Here is a 25125-nt window from a genome sequence, read left to right as displayed (position 1 = left end):
CATTACTGATCGTAAACTAAGGGTAGAACTAGACTTTGTGAGGGAAATGAAGCATTAAATAATTAAAGGAAAGCTCAACAGGAGACTCAAGGGGTCAAATCCCTTCAGGAAGCTTGGATTAACTACTGTAAAAGAGGATCAAAGCTCCATCCGACGAGTGTTTTATTGCATGCTTGTTACTGGGCACTCACAGAGTTTGCTCAGGTCCCTCACGTGATGTTCTCTGCCTCCCATGTGCCTTCTGCTCCTTCTGTCCTTTCTTGCACACAAAAAAATCCCTCTTTAAGTCTGATGTTTGTTTTTTTAAACTCGGAATTGCTGCTCTCTCCTGCTGTGTGCAGGAGAAGCAGCGCCATTAGAACAGCAGACTCAATGGGCCTCCTGCTTCTTGTGTACTTCCTCTTTTGAAAAGAGGAAGTAACTAAGAAACAAAAACATGAAGATAGGATGCGTGTTAACCCCCCGGTGTGATGGAGCTTTCAGTTAAAATGTATATCACCTATTAGAAAGAATATGAAAAAATCCAAGTGGCTTTCAGTGTAGTTAAATAACAGTGTCAAAAAATCTATCAATGGCAAGCAGACTTACTTTAACATTAGTAGTTTTGCCCAATTGAGGAAAATTAAAAATAATAATTCCTACTTAGTCGAAACAAACAGTATGATAATGATGACAACAAAGAAGAAATTTGAGAAACAAATTGATAAGGTCATCAATATGTTTTTCTCAAATATATCAGGAGCAGGAAACTTAACATCAATCACATCAATCATAAAATGTATCCATTGTGAAATATTCACATCACAATTGTAAATGACATATCCTTAATCGGATTAATAATCTATGGTTCAAATAGTAACAAATCCTGTTTTTATCCCTAACTGAATGGAGAGTGTTTTTCCCCACACTGACCCAGGAGCCAAAGCAGTGCTCACATAGCCTTAAAAAAAATCTTCTGAAATTTTGCTATTCAGAAGGACAAGTGGGGAGGCTGGATTCAGGTACCTCATGTTCCCTCTTCTCTAGCAATTAGCTGATAAGTGGAATTTCATTTTTTTAAAAAGGGTTCTGTCTGTGTGCGTGCATAGGTTGGCTTGCTTTGTGCACCCCCTCTCGTATTAGAGCCACCATATTTGTTTAGCAACTCTTACCCACAAATTCTTCAAATTGAACTTCAAGATCTTATCCAGCTTGTGTTGAGGGCAAGATTGCTTCAAACATTAAATTTTATAATTTTGTACCCATTCTTTAGTATCATGTATTTTTATATCTTCACTTAGAGAGCAATCTTACGCATATTTAGATAGAAAAAAATCCTACAACTTCCAGCATTCTTTAGCAAGCCATGCTATAGGACTTGTACAACTTGTAGGATTTTTTTCTCACTACACATACATGGGATTGCATCTTTAACACCTTCTCATCTTGGACTTAATATTGCTTAAGATATATTTTTATTGTTTAAAAAGTGCTCAACACGATAGTGAAATGTGTTAAGAGTTTCATTTGAGTGAGTAGAAGTCAACATTTTATAAATTGTGTAATACTTCATTTTTAGAAACATAGGCAAAATGACTATTTTTAACCAGAAGAAATATACTGTTCAATTAAAAATAGACTTAAACAAGAATCTGAAAATGTTTGTGATATGCATAACACTGTCCAAGCAAAACTGCACTGGTATTACATGAATCAAGTTCGTTTTAATAAAGGCCTCAACATGGCAAAGTTTAGAAATAGGTAGTATGCATGCACAGAGTACAACAAAAATCTTTTATAAAACAGCTGTTATTTTTTGCAATGTTTGTACAAAGGGAATAGAGCCACCACAAACGTATTTAATCTGTTAGATTAATATATCATGACAGCTAAAAATCAGTAATGGGAAGAAGAGGAATGAAAAGCCCTCCAATTCTTTGTGTACAGGTGTGTGAAGTCTTTTGTGCCTTTAAAGATACATATAAAATATTTCAGCCTAGAGAAATTGCACTATGTATTTATGTCGCAATTAATAATAGGCAAATTGTAGTGATTTTCTTTTTCTTTTTATTCTTCATAACAACATAAAATAAGCTAATACCAGAGAAAGTGCTAGAAACTCATTACATTTAACACTCTCCACTATTGAGAATGTGGTTTTGAGGTTTGTTGAAGAAGTTTTAAAATTAATCCACAGTAGCTTTTAAATAAAGTTTCCATAGATACAAAAGGATGAAGACTTGGTTGATTTAATATTTCTACAAAAGGATGGGTTCCCCCCTCCTTCTAAGAATACTGTTATCAATGTGTGTGCTTATGGCTTTTTGCTCTCCTTACATCACAGGGGAATTCATCATACACAAATAATGCATGTGACTGAGTAAATAAATATATAATATGTATGTAGGCAATGTCCTCTTGTGCTCCAGGTAGGCTATTGTATACAGGACTGCAGAATAGGCCTTATTACACATCAATTAAGGTCATTCCACTTGCAAGTTGTATATCACTAAGTTCTATACGGTTTTACTAAATACGAAGGATTTTTACATGGTATATATGTTTAGTATAGCTTGGACGACCATTGAATCTCCAAAACTGAATAATCTGTGTTCATGCAGACCATTAGATGTTTTCTATAGTACTCATAGCTTCTTGGCAACCTAAAGCTAATTGTCAAAACAAGTTATGTTTGATTTGTGAAATTAGGTTTTCTATCATTTTAAGGTTCTGAAGTGAATTTCTAATGGGCACAAAGAGAGTAGACCATCCAACCATACTTCCACCATTTGAAACAGAAACAAATTCACACACTGTACTACAGCCTTCGGACCACATAATGGAAAAGTGCAGATTTCGTCTTCATTTGATTAAGTAAAACTAAAGAAAAAGTTCATACAAAATAGATTGCTCATATTCACACTACAAAGGATTTTTTTTAATTTTTTTTTAACAAATTCACTGTGTGTTATATCAGCAGCATTGTTGTAAATTTAACTGTAGTGCAGATTTTATTTTCATAAAAATACCATACAAATGGTCAGTCAAAGTCATCAGCAAAAGAAAAACCCAGTAAACCACCAACCAAACAGAAAAAAATCCAGAGGTAATGCTGATGCCAAAATTATAATACTGTTGGTACATAGAAAAGTAATCCTTATATTTTATACATTTATACAGTATACAAAAGGTTACAATGGATTATGCCACAGTCTCCCTTATACCAATATCTATTTTCTTTGGAAGAAGTTCTTTCCTTTCATCAACACTTGCTAAGGAGTTTCGACAATTCTGCCCATCAATGTACAACTTTGCGTACACTGGATTGGAGTAGTTTGTTGGCTGAAAAGAGATAAATACATTGCATGTTATTTAGACTAATTTCAGCATGAAAACTGAGAAATTCGTAATTTGATAAGGCACGTGACATGCACACAAAACTACAAACCAGAACATGATTATTAATTACCTGGGCTCAGGCAAATCATAAAGACTTGTTAAATATTTCATGGCACATGCTTTTAATACAACTGATGACATGCAATATGAGAAAAAAATCAAGTTGATTAGCAATATATTTTTATTTATCCATTTATTACTCTCTGGGTGGCTGACAACAGGGGAAGGGGATCTGAAAACTGTTCCAGATTTGTTTGAATTATTATTATTATTATTATTATTATTATTATTATTATTATTATTATTATTATTATTATTATTATGTAGCTGCCGCTGATGTAGTCTGCAGTGCTTGGAGAAGGAGGGGGAAAAGATCATCTATCCTTCCTGCTCTCTCAATGCTACAGCCACGCTCTCCTGATTCAAACATTAGTAAAAGGTAAGGTGCAGGGGATATTGATCTGAGCCAAAGAAGATTTCAGCATTTGGGGTCTTAAAGCCCCTCCTCTCCTTTAGGCAGGCTTTTTAAGAGTCCTGGGAGTTCATATCTGAGCCAGTGGATGAACTCCCACAACAGCTCCAGCATGTGTGTATGTATGTGCTCATGCATACACACAATACATACATACATGGATCATGTGTCCAATCCACTTGGACCTTCATCTGTGCCACAGGCACATGAAGTTGTCCTGCAAATGGAGCTCTCTGCTTCCATGGGGAATGTTGATGCGAGAATGGCTGGAAACTCCTGTGCATGGAAGTGTTTGGGGAGGATGCAAAGGGCAAATGGGTCAGCCTTAAATAAGCATTTTAATTGAAATTCCAAGTATGAAAACCAATGTTGTGCAAGCAAAAGCACTTTGTGCAATGGACATGATTTAATTGTCAAGTGATCTATAGTATAAAAAAGTACACTACGTTAAAAAAAGGATTAGATATTTAGAATATTCATAATCCACTTTTGAAAGTTTTCTGTTGTATGCATGTATAGTAACAATAGTTTTTCTAGCAGCAAAGGTGTTTTTAACATCTACTAAAGCCATTTATACAACCAAAAAACTACTGTATACTGGGTTTTGTATGAAAAAAAATTCTGACATGCTTTTTTTCAGACTCATGTGTGGTCAGAATTTCAGCCCTGATTTCAACATGTACTACTTACAGGGCTCATCACAGCTTTCATAAAATATTTTATATATTTATTTCCAAATAAATGGGTTTGAGGTCAGGATGATCTTAAGAAATATAAATAAAAATCTACCTCAGATTCATGCATTACACTTTGTTATGCTCATTTCTAGAATGGGGCTGGCCAGTGGCGCATACAGAAGAGAGACAGCTCTGCTGACCTGTCTTAATCTAGAAATGAGCATTTCTGCTCATTTCAAGGGTTCTTTGGGGAAGCACTTACTTCCTGTTGTGCTAGAGATGGGTTCTGTTGCCATAGTAGAATGAGCGGGAGCACAGCAGCAGTATTGGATACTGCCCTATGTTTTCTGATCCCGCAGACCATGGTTTGGAGCAGGGGAGGCAACTTGTGGCCCTCCAGATGTTGTTGGACAGCAACTCACATCAGTCAAGCCAACATAGCCAATGGTGAGGTGATGATGGGAGTTGCAGTCCAACAACATCTGAGAGTCAAAAGTTGCCCACCCCTGATTGGAGGATTGAAGAGTGTGTCATTTTAGTACAACCACGGTCTTATGCATACTTTCTTGATGGAAAGCTCTCTTTAAACACTGAAGGAGTTATTCCAGAAAAGACATTCATAGGAATAAGTTGTATGATGCAACCATATACTATGAAATTGGCTTGAGCTCCATTATTCATGATCAGGCAAGCTTAGAATTCAATCATAACAAACATGGATATGAACTAATCTATCTGTCTGTCTGTCTATCTCACACTGTATTTTGTAAAAATTAGTTCATTCCAACCATCCCTTCTCCTATGAACAACATTTTGATTCAATACATGCAAAATGATTTTCAATTACAGAAATCACATTACAAATGAGTGTAAATGAAATATACATGCACCTTTGCATATGAAGATGATGATTAATAATAATATAATTAATATTTAGGTGGGCTCAGAGGTTTCAATACAGTTTTTATTGACAGTGGGTGCAATCTACTGCAAACTGGAAGTTTTTATGTCTCACTGCACTACTTTAGACTTATTAATTTGAACGAGAATTAAGTGCACCTAACTTCTTGGATTGTGTATATTGTGCTCATAAGCCACTTTTACTGCACATTTTGAGTGATCAAGCACACAACTACGTATGTGCAAGCCATTAGTTTTGTTCATTAGATCTGTTAATATTGTGTAATATTACTATAACTGGCATAATATGGTTTGTGGCTTTATGTTTTGCAGCAAATACAATACCTAAATTATTTGTTTATAGGTGTAGATTAAAATGATAAACTATTAAGATTATCTAACTTTTAATGAAAAGCTTATTAAAATTTGTTTGTCAGAAAGTATTTAGAAAATATCTGTCATACATTTGTACACTTTTGTTCACTTACTTGACAGTTTGTTTCCGCATATTAAAAGGTTTTGGTCAATTACGCATGGTTACTATCTATCTGTTTATACCCTTCTATTTAGCAGATGCAATGTGCAAAACAGGTTTGTGCCAAAACAGCTGAAGAAGCATTCTATTCCAGTCAAATAAATCTCTACTCCACTTACTTCAAATATGCCTGAATAATTCTTTACTATGATTTTTTAGCTGTACAAGTTTGCACTGTATGTAGGGGTGCAGATACTCTAATGGAGGAGACTTCCAACTTCCTGACTGATAGAGCAGTACAACAATGGAATCAGTTACGTAGGGAGGTTGTGGGCTCTCCCACACTAGAAGCATTCAAGAGGCAGCTGGACAACCATCCGTCAGGGATGCTTTAGGGTGGATTCCTGCATTGAGCAGGGGGTTGGACTCGATGGCCTTGTAGGACCCTTCCAACTCTGCTCTTCTATGATTCTATGTACAGACAGTAATTCGCTGTTCAATTCATTTTGAGTATAATTTTTTTGGGTAACTTCTATTCAGTTCTTTCAAAAAGAAATCAACGCTGTCTCCCATACCATCATGGATCATTTTGTGATGGCGTGGGAAAAAAAAGTTTTTTCTTTGAAAGAACTGAATCAAGAGCTATAATACTCGAAATGAGGTAAGCAGTAAATTATCATGTCTATCTTTGGCTGCTTCCAGATATAGGGCTTATTGGTGGTACCACTCAGAAGGCATTGTTCACTTTTTAATAAGAATTTACTAAAATTCATACATGTCTTTATGTTCAAGGCTGAAGGAACTAAAATTTAAAGATTTTTTAAAAATTGAATGTGGGAGAAACCAAAATTAACATCCATCTATTCAGACTCATAGCTTTGAATTAAAAGTCCAGCTTTTGATCCCTGTGTATTCAACAGTTCATGCTGAATTAGGGTTGCCACCTCTTTTTTTCTGACAAGAGTCCTCATATTTAACAGGTATATGGCAAGTATGGGCAACATAGTCTCTTTTATGCTAGGAACAGTTGTAGCTATTGAATTTGGCCAGTGCAGATGAGATTTTAATTTCAGATTGTTTTTGGTAAGAATTTTCCAAAAGTTGCAAATTTCTTCACATTCTAAATGTAAAGAACTTGAGATTTAAAAATTAGAATGTGGAGGGAAGTAGGACTGACAGAATTGTCCATTCCTAGCAACTATTCTATCCTTTTCTCCATAACGGATTTTCAGTGTTAAGAAAAAAGATAGGAGAAACACTGAAAACGTATGGGAGGGATGATCACGAGTAGGAGAAGACATTGTCTAGAAGCACCCCCCCCCCCATAAACTTCCATGAATGAGGGAGGGTAATGGCACCATAACAACTTTATCTGGAAACACTCTTTCATGTCTCACCTTTTTTTCCTGCATTTCGTGGTTTCATTCTTTCCTTTGGCCCACTTTAATAGGTTCCCTGTTAAGTGGAGCTATCCAACAGCATTTACAGTTTCTTCCTTCCCAGCTCCAAGGGCAGGCCAGAGATAGGGAATATATCATCTTCCCAATGCCAGAGAAAGGGATCATATCCTTTGTATATTTTGGAGGATCTGGGTGGGCGACCTATTAGTATGGTAAGCCTCTGGAAACTAATGGAGTCTAGTGGCTTCCAAAGGGCTCTGGGGGATTTCCAGTTTTATTACTGGTGCTTCTGTTGAAAGTCTTGTCACAATATGGGCACAGAATTGATCAGGGCAGTTGACACGATTGTACCCATGTGCCCTCAGATATAGCTTAGCTACAGTTATCCATGTGCTGGTAACCTCTTGGTTGTGATACTGCAATATGTTGTATGTGGAACTACCTTTGAAGACAGTTCAGAAACTTCAAATTCTAGGTTACTCACTGGGACTAGCTAATATGCTTCATCAGCTGCATTGCCTTCCAGCCTATTTTTGAGCCCAATTCAAAGTGTCAGCGTTGACCTTTAAAGTCCTAAATGGCTTGGGTCTACAATATCTAAAGGAAAACTCCTCCTGTATGTACCTCCTCAGACCCTTAGGAAATCTTCAGAGGCCCTCCTCCAGATGCCCCACCAAAGGAAATTAGGTGGGTGTCTACAAAAGAGAGGGCCTTCTCAGTTGTGGCACCCTGTTTAGGGAATGCCCTCCCCAAAAGGTTTGTCTGCCTCCTACATTATTATGTTTTTGTTATGTACCAGGCAAAGAGTTTCTCTTCTCCCAGGCATTTCAGAGAAGTAGCTCTAGATTTTTATAACTGTTTTATCTATTCCTGTGCTGTTTGTTTTGTTATGTATTTATTTCTTTTAAATATATGTACTGCATGTTATATTTTTAACTGTTTGTATGGCAGTTAATATTTTAGCCAATTCTAACCTGTCCAAAGAACATTGGTTATTGGGTGGATAAAAAATATAAAGCAAACAAACTACGTTCTGCTAATGCTCCACAACTAAACATGACTAAACTATTAATTAGCATGGTTTTACTTCCACTTGCCTTCTTTTCAGGGCCAAACTAGATGCAATGTTAATTGCATGAATACAAGTACTGTGCAGCGGGTTCTTATGTAAATAAGCAGCAGGGAAGTCTGAGCAGCTCCAGGACTTGTGGGGTGGGGAGATGGTAGAGGAGAAGCAGAACTCTTTGATCTCCTTGCCATGCTCCCAATAAGAATCTCCTCTTCAAAGCTACTATTTGCTATTTCCCAGAAAAGCTCCCATTCGCAGTTGCCCCCCTTATTCCCTTCTCCCCACCACAGTCATGCAGCTGCTCTTGCTTCCCTCTGCCTGCCATGTACATAATAAACATGCACACATTTATGAATTAAAAGTCAGGTCTAGTTTGGTCCACTTTTGTACTGATTTATATCTTGTCACAGTGGCTATTTTTAAATACAACATTCAGAAAATGTTTTCATGTTAGTTCTATATCACTTGTAAAGTCAGAGAAACTTTTCTAATTCTCCATAGGGGAGTATGATAGAATGAACATGGAAAATGGATTACAATTTCTCACCCCTGCTGTTAGAGGTCCTTTGAGATCAGAGTTTAAGTAGATGGGCGGTGCTGTGTGGGGAAGCTTGAAGACTGTGGGCCCTCCCCCTATATATCTGGCCTGTATTTAAATAGAGCATTTTTTTGTGCATTTTAGTTTCTGGTTTTAAAATAGTGCATTTTTATCCTACACTCTGAACAAGCAATGAGTGAAAACACATACTTTAGTTTAACTTTGGCGTTTTCCTATATGAACAAATAAAAATAAATAAATACAAGCTTCAATTTACAGTGCTTTTACAGCATGATATCAGTATAGGAAGCATTTCTGTTCAAATCGCCACCAATCGTCATTTGTCAAAAGGCCTAAGCATATTGCCTATACCTATGATTAATTGTCTAGGAAATACTAAGTCATTTCTAAAGTTATCCATAATCCAGTTACTGCTTTGTAACAGAGCAACTATATATACTTCGTAGTACAGAATTTATTCTTTTCAAGGGATTTTATAGACAATCATACTTTTGTACTATGAAGTGTCTTTAGCAGTAGCACTGCTTGGCTTGAGGGGCCCTTGGACAAGATGCCTGCCACAGTTTGCCCACACCATCCTCATAACTTGTTCATCCAGGTTATAAAAAATAAAATGAAACAGGGAATACAAATGGGAGGGGGAGGGGGAGAGAAAGAGATGTGTTTGTTCCCTTTCTGCCACTTGATAAGCAGGGAGAGGAGAAAAGGAATGAATAGGTCCCCTTCCCCCCCCCCCCTTTATCACCACTTACCAAGCAGAATTGTCCCTTTTTATTTTATCAAAACACTTTATAGTGCACCCAACAACCTTTGTAAAACGTTTTGAAAAAAAGAGCAGACCTCATTCCCTTACAACGGCGGTGGCAGTGTGGTGATGCTGCAGCATTTATTGCCATTTCTTTCCTTTCTTTTTTCTTAAAAACCACAAATATAAAACACCTCTCTACAGGACTGGGGTGCTGGCTCATGTGGAGCAAAGCTCTAGATATCCAGGCCTGCCATCTTCATTTCCTAGAATGCCACTTTCATTTGGGGTCCCATGAGCCATAGGACTCTAGAGCTGCATTCCATACTCTATCCCTAGTAGTGCTGTTACCCTTTAGTGCTATGAAGGTCCTATTAGAGACTGGAGAAATCTTTCGCAAGTAATAGGGGTGCAGCTAAAAAGAGATGTCTGTACTTGCACATAACCAGAGAATGCTTCTATGAAGTTGAAAATATATCACAAAACTGCTGCACTACAGTTCAGGTCATCCCAAAAACAATATCACAAAGTTGGAAAAGGTACCAAAGAGAAAAACTAAAATAATTAAGGGGTTATTGCACTTTCCATAGGCCCTTTTAATCTAGAAAAGAAAACAATTAAGGGGTAACATGACAGAGTGATAAAAGTCTGAGTAGTATGTAGGAAGAGGAATATTTCATCTTTTCTCATATTACTATAACACAGGATCGCCCATTATGTTTGACTGGTAGTACATTCTTTTTAAAATGCATAATTTAGATACGGAATACCACAAGATATGAAAATAGTGAATAGCTCAGATGGTTTCTAGAAGGATTAGATTAATTAATAGAGGATACATCTGTCATTGACTGTTGCCAATGTTAACTGGAATCTCTATATGCACAATAGTAATGCCTCTGAGCAGTAGATTATGGAGGGAAATAAAGGAAAAGGTTGCCAATATTATTCCTTACTAGTAAGTTTCCTAGAGGTGGTTACTGCTAGAACCAGAATGCTGACCAGATGGCGCTTTAATTCTGATTCAGCAAGGCAATGATTATTATTTAAAACTTTATATGCCACCTTTTCTAGAATGGTCAAGGCAGTTCTTACGTTTTATATAGTGTAGTTCTGCCAATCACTCTCCTGCTACTATACCAATAGTAGTGTTGAAGTACAAACACTCTGGGAAAGGCACAAAGCTGATTAAATAAAATATGAAATTGGGAAGTCTTAAGAAAAATCTACGTGCATAAGATCTCTTGAAATAAGCAGGACTTGCAGCAGTTGAAATGAGAATGTTTCCAATGAAGACGTTTCTTCTTCAAAATTAATTAGGGTAAAAGAGTATGATTAGTTGAGATTTCAAATATCTTGCAGCAGTACAGAAGCATATTTAAACACAGGTAGGAATGCACAATTGTTATTTCATTCAAAATAAAATCTATTAGGAACAATCTACAACTGCTATATATTTGAAGTATGGTAACTGCAGATTTCATAGCACAGAACTGGTTCACTCGTGCATGTTCATTACTTGAGTGTTAATTTGTAACTGTGAATAAACTATCATAGATTAAGCACATATAATTAGTGTGTTGCATCTAAAGGGTCCTTCCATCCAAAAGATGCTCTAATCCAACAGAGGCTTTTTCAAATGGAAGAGAGGCATTTTTACACACAGACTTTCTCCAAAGGAATGGTGGGGGGGTAGGGGCTATACAGAGGAAAGGGAGTTAGTTAAAATTGCATCCCACTTCCATTACCAGGAGCCTCCACTTGATTAGAATCCCTTCTGTGATTGGAAGAACGCCCTCCGCTTGTGGAAACATACTTTGGTAACCTACCCAATGATATTTTATTATTATTTAATAACACATAACTATTTGAATGGGAAAGCAAAATGATAAATATTTAACATTACCTTTTCTGGATTCAATGTAAAATCTGAAAGACCTCTTTCACTGTGATTATGGCCCACTTCATACATGTTGTATGATGGGTTTCCAATTTCTACATTTATTCCTCCATTTATTATTGGTTGTCGTCGGATTGTTTTTGTCCTACAACACATCAGCAAAAAAATAGTGAATAAATTATTCTCTGTATGTAAGATGATTAAAATATTACCTTACAGAAAGGCACTATCTGTGATTCTAGGAACTGTAATCCTAGAAACTGTTTAGGATATCGGGGGCTTAAAAGCCACCATCCCTTTCCAATTTTGAATCTCTCTGTTCAACATATTCACTTGGATGTCTAATTGCCATATCAAATTGATCAAAAGCAGATTACTTTTCTTTCTTCCAAAGCCTTTCTCTTCTCAATCCCTCTCCATATCTTTTGACACCATTGTTGTCATTCTTGTTGACCAGGCATGCAACATGGTATTGTTGTATCTCTCCTTTGTGCACTACTTCTTTCTGTACAGCAGTGCAAAAACTTGTCCATTCTTCTTTTATCCCAGGGACAAAACTGTAGCCCATGGATAGGTAATCTTCCACTTTGACTGGTATAATCTTCTCTCTGCCTTTTCCTTTTCATACCTCAGACCTCTCACCTCCCTACAGAACTCCACTACCAAAATCATACAAATATTTCATCTGTTATTCAAACTCTGTGATTTTTCAGTTCCCTTTGCTATTTTTTTGAATTCCTTGAATCTAGCACAAACTCCTTATCCTTATCTTTAAAGCTCTTTATGGCCTTGTTTTTCATAATCTTCCTGCCAATGATCTCTGTTCTGCTCCTCTAGCTCTATTACGCTCAGCTAAGCAAAATTACCTGCTTCCTTAAATGGCCATACCCATGCTCTCTCACTGCTCCTGCTATGTCACCTTCCTTCTTTCTCTGTGAACACATATGGCATTTTCAAATCCCACCTCAAAATCAAGCTTTTCAATGTGGCCTTTGGTTTATCTCCTAAATCTTCATTTCCAAATGCAGTCAGGCTTTAAGTAAGTGTATCTGCATTTGCTCACATTCATCCATCCCTACCATTGTCTCTTCCTGCTCTTCCTATATTGTATATTTTAGATTCTAAGTTTCTTGGGAACAGAGACCTGTTAATTTTGTCTGTGTAACTATATAACGTGCTATAAACACACATGATGGGCTAAGTACATAATAAGAGTATCCATTCAATGTGATTTGTGCCTCAAACTGATCCAGTAACTTCTTACTTCCATGTGCATAGTCATGCAATTAAGTAACTTTAATGATAGTAGTAATATGGCTTTGGAAATTCAACTTGTAAAGTTATAAATTCAGTCCTCTACAGAAAGGTGATAAATAACTAGAAATTAATTTACATAATTGTAGAATAATTATATATCACCAGTAATTATATATCCCATTATAAAACTGAAAGACACACTGTTTTCATCAGTCACACATTCCTAATGTGATTTGTATTTCAGTGAGGATAAAATTATTAATTTGTTGTTCATACATGTTTATGTATCTTTAGCATGAAAAACATATATGCACAGAATTACTTATAGGTACTAATAATATATAGAAGAAAACAGTAGCTTGGATCTAGCATCTTTCTTCTATGAATTGAAGAGCTCCTTCTGTCCATGGAAAGCTTTCAATCCAGAGGAGCATTTCCACTGGCAGAAGAGGGGAGGAGGAGATTTTTGTGTATTTGCCCCTTCCCCTGCAGCTCCCCTCTGGAACAGTGTGTGGAGGGGGAGAGGTGGTGCTGGAGGTTACAGAGGGATGGGATTATCGGCAAATATTAACTCCATACTTCCCTTTCATTGGCAGGAGCATTTTGAGTGGAACTCCACTCAGGGAATGCTCCCACTGGTGTAAATGGATGGTGGAGCCAAGTCAATGCAATTAAAAATAAAGGATATGATCCCCTCCCTTCAGTGTGCAACTTTGTGCATGCAGGTAGTGCTCAATGGTAGTGCTCAATTTTATTGTGTTGGCTCTACTATAAGGTGCTATACAGGGATTTAAAGATCCAATTACTTCTCAGCACTGACTGCTGGAGAAAAGTGGAACAATCCAAATGCAAACTTCAATTAGATACCATTGTTACAACCAGGCATCATCCTACATGACATAGGTCTGTAGTTCAATGGCATCCGTATGCGGATGATACACAACTGCTTCCTGACATGCTTCCAAATGAAGTGTTTAGCATCATGTGAAGTTTGGCATGGAATTGAGGTTTCATACTAGTTGCATAGTAAATGGGAGTTACAGCCATAGGTAGATCCATTCTTTCCCCTTCATCTTTAGTGCTGCATGTAGGTATCTGCTTTACATCCCCTTCACTATATTAATGTCTTGTGCAGAATATTCTTCCTTGCTCATAATTTTAGGCCACCCCAAGAAGAAATTCCTTACCTTCGCTTTCTTTTACAAAGGAGCAAGCCTATTACCAAAGTAGTAATCAAGGTCACCAAGAGGACGAGAGGAACAATAATTGCAATGCTTCCTGTAACAAATAATAGAAACAGCTTTGATTACTGCAAAGCTATCAGCTGATGAGGAACCTTTAAGAAATTCCTCAGCAAATCTACAATTAGGAGCTAGTAGGTTTTGTATAAATCCTGATTTTGATGTGAAAAAAATGCAAAAGTTCCTGCATTTCAGGAAGAAGCCCCGGCTTGTCTCGTAAATGCAAGCTCAGACGGAGCTGCGGGGAAATCCAGCGAACCAAAAAGGGCCAGATTATTCACAATAGCCATCCCTTGTTTTATGTTGCTAAAACATTTTGTTTGACTTTACATTTTCATACCATGGAATAATACTTAATCTACTTTTAAGCACTAAAAATTAACCACTATTAAGTTTGAATGGGGGAGTATCACTATACAGAAGGAGAATGTGGTTTCTACATATGTATTTCTAATTGCATATTATTTCTAACCCTCTGTTCGCAGTAGCCTGTACTGGGTTGAAGCCTATTCTGGTTACAGAAGAGGGTCTGCCTAAACAGAAGTACTCCTTTCTTAAATGAAGTAGCACCTATGGATCCCAAAGCTGATGACAATATTCACAGGCAAATTGCTTTGGTTGAATTTAGGTCCTATTTAAATTAATGGGACAAGTTAGTCATTACTGAAGTACTGGGAATCAAGTGTAACTAACTTTGACTGGATGTAACCCAATATCTGTGTTTCCTTCCCTTTAAAGTTGTCTGTGAACATGGTCCACCCTGACTTTCCCAATGTTGCCCTACAAGAATTCCATCCGTTTTTGACACAGTTATGAAACCATCTCTTATAACAGCTACATGGTGCCCTTTCTCTTTAAATCCTAATTTTTCCATTAACCCTTTGGTTGATCTTTTCACCTCTTCAAATATTGAGTTTATTTGCTCAATATTTGTCACCTTTCCCCCTCCCCTTCCCTATTTCTTTTCTAACTTTTCCAATCTTTTCCCTTCAGAGCTGCACACATGTGCACAAGAACTAAAAAAGGACAATAAAACAAATATTATCAAAATATAATTGAATATTATATAATACAGCTGAAATGTGAAATTGTTATTAAAAATAACTTACTTGTACTCATGTTATCAGACTTGCTGCTCTTGGGAGCTGGCCTTTCACACTGTGTACCTGACCAGTTGGTGGAGCATCTAAAATAACCCAATTAAGATAACAAGATTAACTAATGCCCACAATCATATAAATCTATTAAATTGGTTAAGTCACAACCCACATGAATGACAAGGAAGCCATGTTCCAGAGTGAACAAGATTTGCTTCTATTATACTGTAATGGCACTGATATTCTGAATATTCATTTCTTTGCTATTTAACACAAATATGTAATGCAATTGAAATAACTGTGTTGTAATACAACAATGCCAGGTTGTGTGGTTAACATAAAGCTGCAAAACAAATGAAGCCGAATGCAACAACTACATATAAAGGTTCTTAATACTAGATACTACTGCCATTAAACATTCACAAACTAGGAAGTATCAATAACATACAATTGATTTCACAGTGGCTTTTACAAAAGGTCTTGACTTGAATGTATTGACTTTCAATTAACAGCAGCATCAAAATAGCAATCTTTGATGTATATTGTGGTTACAGAAGCAATTATTTCTGTTCTTGTGCAATAATTGTGCTTTTGTGAACAGAGAACAATTAGAAATTAAAAGATTTATTAAATGAAAAATATTCTATTTTGGGGCATACTACTTTTTATGTTAGGGCTGCATGGTTGATTAATTAGCTCAATTGATTAAAAAAAATCTTTGATCAAAACAATGAGGTTAGGCTATTCATTGGTAAGGCTATTTTTTAAAATCCTAAAAGTTCTTCCAAGGTGGTGCATACAGCATCATCAGGCAAATCACAATTTCTACCTTCTATGAACGTCAATCTAAAACCTGTTTTCATGGAATAAAACCTACTAATTTCTGGAGCACTTAATTCCAAGTAAATATACTAAGGATCACAGCCTTTGAGAGAAATGTGATCGCTACTACTCATTTTTTACACTTTCTTCAAATACGTTAGTTCTGAGAAATAAGAACAAGTGACGCATAGAAGAAAGCATCTAATCTGCATATGCCTGGTGGGAATCTACACTGGTGTTCTTCTAACGCTTTGAATGGGTTACTGTGACGCATAGTGTCACGTGACCCTGGGTCTCCCACATTGTAAATGAGTCGTACTTACAGGTTCTGTTTCTTAGTTCCAGCGTGGCTGCAGATTCATGTGCCTCCTTATACCGGTAATTCTCCTCTCGCAACCCAGAGCTGCTGAGTTTGCTCCGCCCACTTTGTGTTCTCCTTCCTTCGCCCTGTTTGCTATCTTATCTGCTACAGCAGATAAATCACACCAGCCTTATACTGTGCAATCACTGACAATTGTATGCAAAGGACTCAGAAGTTTTCCACCTTAGAATCTGTTTTTATTGTGAAGTACTCCCATGCATCCTGCCTTAAAATTTGAATCAAATTGGGTCATCGGTTGATTTTTTATGATTTTTTTAAAAAACATTTCCCCTCTCTTTGCAAAGGAGCTGTAGCTCCCTGCAGGAAAATTAACAAGGGTCCAAAGTCCAAAACTCATGACCAGCGGGGCTTAAATGCGGCTGCTGCTAAAACTTTTCAATTTGGTCTCCCATCCCAACCCTGACCAGACCCGACCCAGTTTAGCTTCAGCAAAGTGGCTGGCTCCTGTGCGTTCAGGCAATTCCCTGGGACTTGTGTTAAGATGTTTTGGGAGGGAGGGAGTTTGTGTGTGCTTATGACTTGCCATATACTGCTGGCTAGGAATGAGGCAGGCAGTGGGTGGAGCAAACCCAGCAACGAAAGGATTTAACAATGTGCCCTGCAGTAACGTTACAGCTACAGAGAACCACGTTAGAAAGGGACACTAGCAACATTATAAGACTAGTGTAGATCCGGCCCTGGTTGCTACCAGTAGGGCAGGAGGAGTGACAGAGGCAATTTTCACCTCTCCATTCTCCTTTTAATTTCCTCCCCCAGACGAACCATTGAGCCTGTCTGGAGAACATGTTCTGGTGAGGGCGATGCCAGGGCTGGAGAGGCCATGGGATTTCTTGCATCTTGGCCTGTTTCTCCCTTCCCCTCATCACCCACTGGAACACACCCTTTCCCCTCCCTCTGAGGCTGAATTTGTGACCTTGGAAAGTGGATGATGTGGTTCTTTCCTTGAGGGGGTGGTGGAGGGGTATTGGAACCCCCTCCCAAGTTCATAGCAGTTTCTATGGCCTTGGGAGGGAGACTCCAAAAAAAGTACGGTCCCTGGGACACTCACCAAGATGATAGGATTGCTCTCCTAATTATTCATAGAATAATCCCGACTATTTTAAAATATTTATGAAACACTGTAATTTTGTTAAATTAATTTGTTGTTCAAAGTTGTTATATAACTTCATTACATATGCTTCTCACTAAAGATCATACAGAATATTAATGCAAAGGACGCTCTGCCATGGCCCCAGAAAACCTGTTCTAGTGCAAATAACCTAATTAATAAAAGATGTTTCCTGCTTTTCAAGGTTTTCCTATTAGGTGCTTTTTATTGAATGCTGGCCCTCTTCATTTAGGATAGTGTTGGTGGTGAATGCTTACAGAAATGGAGCCAAAATGGGACTACAGAGAATCAAGACAGGGGACAACATGCTTGGGAAACCCAGAGTTTACAGAAGTACAAAAAAATCTTTAGGGGAAAAAAGAAAAGCCCCGTAAGGACTAAGCATGCTCAATGGACACAGGAATTATATTGACTGTCAGTTAAAAGGGGGGGTTAAGGAAGGCAGAGCAGAATGCCCTATTTGAGATCCTTGCTGGTTTCTGGGGTCCCCAACTTTTGGAAGCTCAAAGGCACATTTGGAATTTTGGAAAAGTGTGATAAGCACCACCACAAAATGACTGCTGGAAGGTATGGCTACTAAAATATTTGGAGCACCACCACTCCTTTCTGTGTGTGTTTGTGTTGTGCACATGCAATTTCTCTGCTTTCTTGCTCTTGGGCTGTTCATTCTCTCTCTCTTACTACACACGTCACTTTAACTCACAGCTCTTCCATATCTCATGGCCCCTAGAAGATTTCCTGGCTGTCATTGTGACACCTTGAAGAACTTGCAACTGATGTGAAATCTCATGGCGACAACCTCCTTGCCCAACAATATGGAGAGATGAAATGGGTGCTATGGGCCATGGCATACTTCCAGGGGCGCTGTGGAAACTGTGGGTGCCACACTGGATACCGCCATTTTACAGTGCCCTGGAGGAAAGCATGGCTGTCTGGCAAGAACACTGAACAGGAGCACTCCTACAAGAAAGTGAGGATACACTGCAACATGTTGTTGCAGGTTTGACTTGTCAGGTTACACATTTCCATATAACTACTGATTGTACTATGAAGACAGAATTCAAGTAAAATAACATGATACTATAAATACTGCTCCAATATATTGATAGTTTAAGCTTTATACTCTACTTCGGAACACAGAGGGTCAGACAGCACAGTATCTATGTCATAGCCTTAAAATGGAATTGCCCATTACATGCAAAAGCTGACCATTTCAAGATGTTGAACTTTTTGTTCAATAACAACATTTTAAAATATTTCATTAAAAAAACACATAGCACATTTCTCCACTCAACGAAACTCTTATAAATTGCAGCAAGTGGACAGAACAAGTGGACTTGTTACAGAGCAAAGTCAAGATTGTGCCACAAGAAGAAAATGTTTCCAATTGCCTCAAATGTATATAAGAAAACATCATATTCAGGACAGTACAAAGATTTCTTTGTTATGGAGAATTAATAAAATGTTTCCAGAAGCTGCATAAACACATAAGCAAAAGTACATGTTCTGGACAGTAGAAACATTTGCTATGATTAATAAGTACCTACTGCAATTTATAAAAGTCCCTTTTTCATTAAATAGATTGAAAGTGTACAGTTCTATTACTGAACAAAAGTATTATTACACTATGGTTTCATGACATGAAATGGACATTTTTTTGCATGTCATGGGCAATTTTATTTAAAGCCACAACATATATAAAACTGTTCCTAATTGGCACTGGAAAAAATATCATTAATGAAATATAATTATTTCTGATTTGGGGGTGAAAGAGGAAAGAGATGTATGGTTTACTGAAGTAGTACAGCTGTGACATAGTTCTGCATTGCCCCACCCTCATGATCTCTGTCGCTTACAGGAGAATGCAACTGGGCCATAGACCTGTTGGTTGTAGTCTGTTGCCAGGAAGGAAGTGTGCCACTCACAATCCCTATAGATCTAGATTTGTTGCAGACAATTATGGGAACAGCACAGAAGTCCTTTATATATAAAGGATAAGGCCAAGAATAAGGACTTGCACAAAAATAATGACACGGGAGATATGAAGTGAATGTTAATTCCACTGCTGAAGTATCTGGCAGTGTGAAAAGGAATTTAGGTAGGTGCCTGAAGGAAACTAGAATAGAGATATAACATGTTTCAGACCATACAGGCACATATACTTATGGGTACTGCCACTAACAGAGCCCCTTTACATGGAAAAGGAAAGGGCTAGATGTCTTAATAAATTAAATATTAAAGCTAACAAAAAATATTACCACATAGTATCCCATAGCGATCATCATCTTAATATTTAGTTTGATGACATATGAAACTGTGGTATTTATCATTAATTTTACTGCTTGTTCAAGGTCATGAAAGAAAACAAAATGTGGAAAACGCTCCAATGCAATCCAGTTTACAAATGTCGATGATACATATACATTTCCGCAGGGAAAGAAGCTTCATTAAAGTGAAAACAGAAGTTGTTATAATGTATTATTAAATGTTATGTTCAAGTCAACCTGCCTATTCTTAGCACACAGTAAATTACACATTTCCTCATTTAAGCATAAACAAAGCATTTTAGAAACAACTCAGTTTTCATTCTTGCTTGCATAAAAAGTTACCATTAATATAGTAAGTTATTAGCAGTTATTCTAAATCAATTTGTTTAATTTAAACTATCAGTGAAGGTACTTGCTATCATTTGACACATGTTTACATTGCTGAACCTCTATCTCAAGAATGTTATCTGCTGGCAAAACATGCCTTAGCATCTAGTCTTTTTCTATAACCTATAGAGAAATGCTGTTTTTCTACAGATTTTAAAAACCCAAATCTGTTCTATATTGTATACAGGTCTTTCTACATACTGTTTAGAAGCATAGGGTTTTATCCTTTGGTATCATCCACAACTGCAAGGATTCTACCATTTTCATCCTTGCACAAATGTCAAAACCGGTACTTCGGTTCTCCTTCATGTCAATGTGCAAGCTGTTGTATAAAGAATTTCACAAGGCACTGCAAAAGTTTTTCCACAAGGCATTGCACAACTCATTGGGCGAGTTTGCATGTCACTGTAAGCCATGATGGTTTATAAGCTACTCACAGTAGTTTCTTTTGAAAATAAGCTACTGTTGATCCCCCTACATGATTGGACAAATAAGGTACTGTGCATAACTTATCTTCCCCACCCTTGCCCATCCCCCCCTCTACAGTCTACTCAGCCAGGATGTTATGCCAGCTTCCTTTGCAATGGAAACCAAATCCTGGCATCCCCTCACTGCCACTATGTCACATCTCTCTGATTGGCCTGTCTCATACTCAAGGCATATTCTCCTGCCTCTGCCAGTTCCCTTCCATTAACAGCACACTGCCAATTGTTAGCCACTTTCCTGCTCCTCCCTGCCCCACCCAACCAGCAGCACCCCAATTCACAAGGTGTTCATTCTCACTCCCACCCCGTCCTCCCACCATTGCCCACTTCCCTGCCAGTTTGCAAAGCAGTTTCCTTATCCCCGCCCGTGTTCAGCTAAAGGGATGGAGTGGGGGTTCTAACTCCTTGACCATTTGCTGGAATGGGGAATTTTTTTTATAAATGGGATCTCCTCATGGGGAGCATCCAAATGATGTACTGGTTAACTGCATGAAAAGGAAAAAAAAGGTGCAGGCTCTAACTCTGCGGGGCTTTGCAGGACTGGAGTCAAAACTCAGACATAGCTGTCCCTCGTGGCAATGCATACTGATTCATGGCAAGAACCCTGTGCTGCTTCTGCCATGCACTCAAAAAGGTGTTTGACATTTAGGGAGTTTTTAGAGCACACCGTTGGGGGAAGGGGGTGAGATTGGTGGCAACAAGGCAGAGAGAGAAGACGCCAAGCCTCCCACCAGAGCAACATCATGTTCCTCTCTGATTGCCCTGCTGTGTGCTAGGAGGCATCTTTTTCTGTCTCTGCCTTGTTACTGCCCATTTCATGTCGGCATAAATTCTTACCCTCTTCCTGGCGCACACACACACTCCACCCAAGCAGCACCACACCGTTCCCCACCTCCCCAGTTGGATTTTCATACTTCGCCCTTCCACCCTGCCCATCTGTATCCCTGCCTCTCCTCACATCACTATGGCACAGGCATCCATGGAATTACATTTTTTTTCCTCAGCAGCAAGTCATGCCATGCTACTCTTTGGTGCATAAGTCTGAAGTTTTTGTCTTTTAAGCCATTGGCTATCTGTGCTTTTCCCCTGCCCGCCCATACCAAAAAGGGGACGGTGGCTCTAAACCCTTGGAAATTTGCAGCACTGGAGCCAGATTTCATAAACAGGTTCCTCTAGTGAAGATGCACCTGATACACAATGAAAACTATGTGCTGCTATGACCCAGCACTAAAAAGGGGGTTGCATCACTAAACCCTTAGAAGTTTGCAGGAACAGGACAAAACTTCATACACAGCTTCCCCTAGCTTGGAGGCACCTGATGCACCACCCAAACCCTGCGTGATTAAAAGATGTGCAAGCAAAAACACCATAATTTTATGATGTTTAACAAGCATGCAAGGAAGCCTAGGTAGCACTGCCTTCAACATTTCTTTCATGAAAGTGTGACCCCTAAAAGCTGCAGGAGTGGCTGCGCCCCTTAGAGAATGCACCACAGTTCCTCGTGTATTTCCATAGACACTAGTAGACCAGGCTAATACATTCTGTCAACCGCCTATTAATCATTGAGGCAGAAAACTTCCTGCCCAGAGTATTAACCTGGTGGGTCATAAACAAGCTCCTATCTTTTTAGCAGGCCATTCGATCCAGATAAAAATGGGGCATCCTCCAACAACCAATTTATGCCAACCTTTTTCCTGAAGATGCAGTGGCTTGGGACAAGAGGAAGGTAAGGCTATTTCTTATTGCCAATGGAAAACATAATTAACTTCAGGCAGAAAAGAGTTCATTCTAAGAATTACATTTTCCTAATGAAACACACAAAGATGATAATGTCCCCAACTCTGAAACTTATCTGGCCAATATAATGGGCCTGTTTGATGACACGTCAAGCTCTGTGGTTAGCAGAACTGTGGTTCTCTGGGATTAGCACTAACCACAAGCCATGATGTTGCACACAACACTTTAAGCCACGGTTAGCCGCTAACCCTGCTATAGACAAACCACAGGGTTCGTCAGTGAGCAAGGTTTAGGAAAACGCATCACACAAGAGACTTTAAACCCTGCTGCTTAACCAAAAGCCTTAACCAGCAGGGTTTAAGGTGTCTTCTGAACAGGCCCCCTGACCACCAAAAATGCCCTTAAAAGGACGAATGGGAGGAGTTTTCAAAGAGTCTAAAGCACCCAGTTTAATTTCCATATGAGGAACCTATAGATAGTAGGAATTAATTATTGTTGCTTGTTTTTCAGACTAAGCCAAGTGGCAGTCTCAACATCTGAACCATAGGGCCCTGAGATAGAAGTCCCTGTAACATGGAAGTCACCAGTTATTCCAATCAGACAGGTTCACTGGGTCATTCCAGGTCCTGTACTGACTCCCTGTTCATCTAATCTCTGATTAGATGATGACCTTTACTTTTTTTGCTAGATTGGCCAAGCACAGTGTTCTGTGCATTACTGAAGCAGCCCGCTTGCCCCTGAAAAGTCTTGAAAGTTAAGGAATACTCCAGAATGAAATTTGATGCAGCACATCAGACTGTAGCTGGGAGGGGAAATTAATAGCCATTTTCTGTGTACATGCAGAAGGACTTTAAAAATGCACATGGACTTCTTTGGTTCCAGGCCAAGATTTGATTGACCTACGCTTACACTTTTTTTTTTAAAAAAAATGATAATGTTCAGAGATCACAAATAGAAATATAGATAATAAAAAATAGGATTTTTTTAACCCTTGCTCAATCCATATTGCAGCAGTGAAAGCATCACAATAAAAGTGTCCCTTTATGCCTAGCCATTCTGCAATGTGCAACATTAAAGTGGCATTTTTTAACAGTTATGTTTTGTCTATATGATTCATATATATCCAGTGATTAAGGCTCATATCTTACCTGGGAGTAAGCACCACTGAATTCTGTGAGCCTTACTTCTAAATAGACATACATAGAATTTGTGCTGTAAAATAATTTTCTATTTCCCATTACATTGGCTAACTAATGTTTGTCCTATTTAGTCTTTACTGTCTTCACATCTTAAGTTATTTGATTTCTTTACGATGAAATGGCTTAGAACAAAATGATATGAGCTGGTTAATGAAAAATGAAAATGATGATGTTTTAGAAAACAATTGTAGTATTTATAAGGGAGAATGATCTAAGAAGGTTTTCTCCCCCCCCCCCCCCCGGATTATATTGGGTACCCATATAATTTTCAGATGAACCATATGATGGGGGCTTTCTGTGACTTTCATCTTCAACATCTTCATAGTGGCTTGTCCACATCTCTGCTCTTAGTGGACCAGCTGCCATTTCCTTCACGCTCAAATGTTCCAGAAGCAGTGTTGTTCTGGGCCGTTTCGCAAAGAAAAGTTTCTGCTATGTTTTTGTGGTGGTTGTCAAGTGTTTCCCCAAAAAAACATTGGATCTGTGTTAGTTTGGGATGCAGATAATGGGAACTGGGCTGCTGAGAGCAGAGGTGGGTTACTATCATCATTGCTACTTCAAGTGGTAGTGAGATAAAGTTTTTTAAGAGTTAAAACATGCAGAATGCAGCCATCTGAGTGTTGGTAGAGATGAGGCGTTCAGATCATTATAAAGGCTATACGATGGCTATATTGTTTCCAAGCCCAGTTTAAAGTGCTTTGGCCTTTAGAGCCTTAAGGGGTTTGGGACCAAGTTACTTGAAGGCCTGTCTGCAGTCTAAGATCTGCAAAAGAGGCCCCTTTCACTTCCCCAACTTTTAGGGCAGTTGGGGGGGGGGCGGGATGAGTAAACTAGAGAGCCTTTTCCATGGGAAAAATCAAAATTAATGGGTAGGGTGATAACCCGGGGAAAGGGAGGGATCATCCCTCCCTGCTCCTGGGATGCCCTGTGCATCATGTGTATGCACAGGGACGATCCCAGGATGATCCCTGGGATTAGGGAGGAGAAACAGTGATGTAAGGAGAGGGGGAGAAATATCAAGATGAGATAAAGGTGGAAGACAAAGAGCAAGACTAGGGTCTAGGAAGGGAAAGAAAGAAGGAGATTCAGGACAGGGTGTGAGAGAGAAACCACCAGGAAAGGAGTTAGATGGAGAGAAATAGTCAGGCTAGCGGTTGGGATTGGAGAGTGAGTGAGTGAAGAAAGGGGAAAGGTCTGTGTGAATGGAAGAATATTGGGTGGGGCCAGGAAGGAACTTCTTCCTACTCAAGGAACAGCTGATCAGTGGCAAGTTCAGGAACAGGAAGGAGAACCTGATGAACCAACATTTTTCAAGATTTTTGTATTGATTTATTTTTTCAAGGGAGCAGGGAGTGGAGAACTTTGTGGACACCTGCAGGTGCAATACTGAGGACCCCTACTTTATACAAAAGGAGTTTTACCCCAGTTTTAAGAAAGAACTTCTGGAGAGTCTCACCCTCAAAAAATTAGTCACTGCACCACAAAGGTGCTTCATGAAGCCTAATCAAAACACATGCTTACTCCAAAGTAAAACTCATTGACAAGGAAGCCACTCTCTCTCTCCCTCT

General features: G+C 38.5%; 1 protein-coding gene across 1 annotated transcript in view; it reads right to left on the bottom strand.

The window, feature by feature from the left end:
• Positions 1-1501: 1501 nt before the first annotated feature.
• Positions 1502-25125, bottom strand: part of LRP1B (LDL receptor related protein 1B) — a 976641-nt gene continuing 953017 nt past the window's right edge. The window contains exons 88-92 of the mRNA XM_063116589.1: positions 15183-15259; positions 14020-14110; positions 11582-11720; positions 8919-9017; positions 1502-3321 (exon numbers count right to left, since the gene is read on the bottom strand). Coding sequence (XP_062972659.1) covers positions 3181-3321; positions 8919-9017; positions 11582-11720; positions 14020-14110; positions 15183-15259 — 547 coding nt within the window. The 3' untranslated portion in view covers positions 1502-3180. The remainder of the gene's footprint in view (positions 3322-8918; positions 9018-11581; positions 11721-14019; positions 14111-15182; positions 15260-25125) is intronic.

Source organism: Elgaria multicarinata, chromosome 2 (assembly GCF_023053635.1).
Source record: "Elgaria multicarinata webbii isolate HBS135686 ecotype San Diego chromosome 2, rElgMul1.1.pri, whole genome shotgun sequence".
Classification (NCBI taxonomy): Eukaryota; Metazoa; Chordata; class Lepidosauria; order Squamata; family Anguidae; genus Elgaria; species Elgaria multicarinata.
The sequence above is the reverse complement of the archived record's forward strand: the minus strand, read 5'-3'. Positions and strand labels throughout refer to the sequence as shown.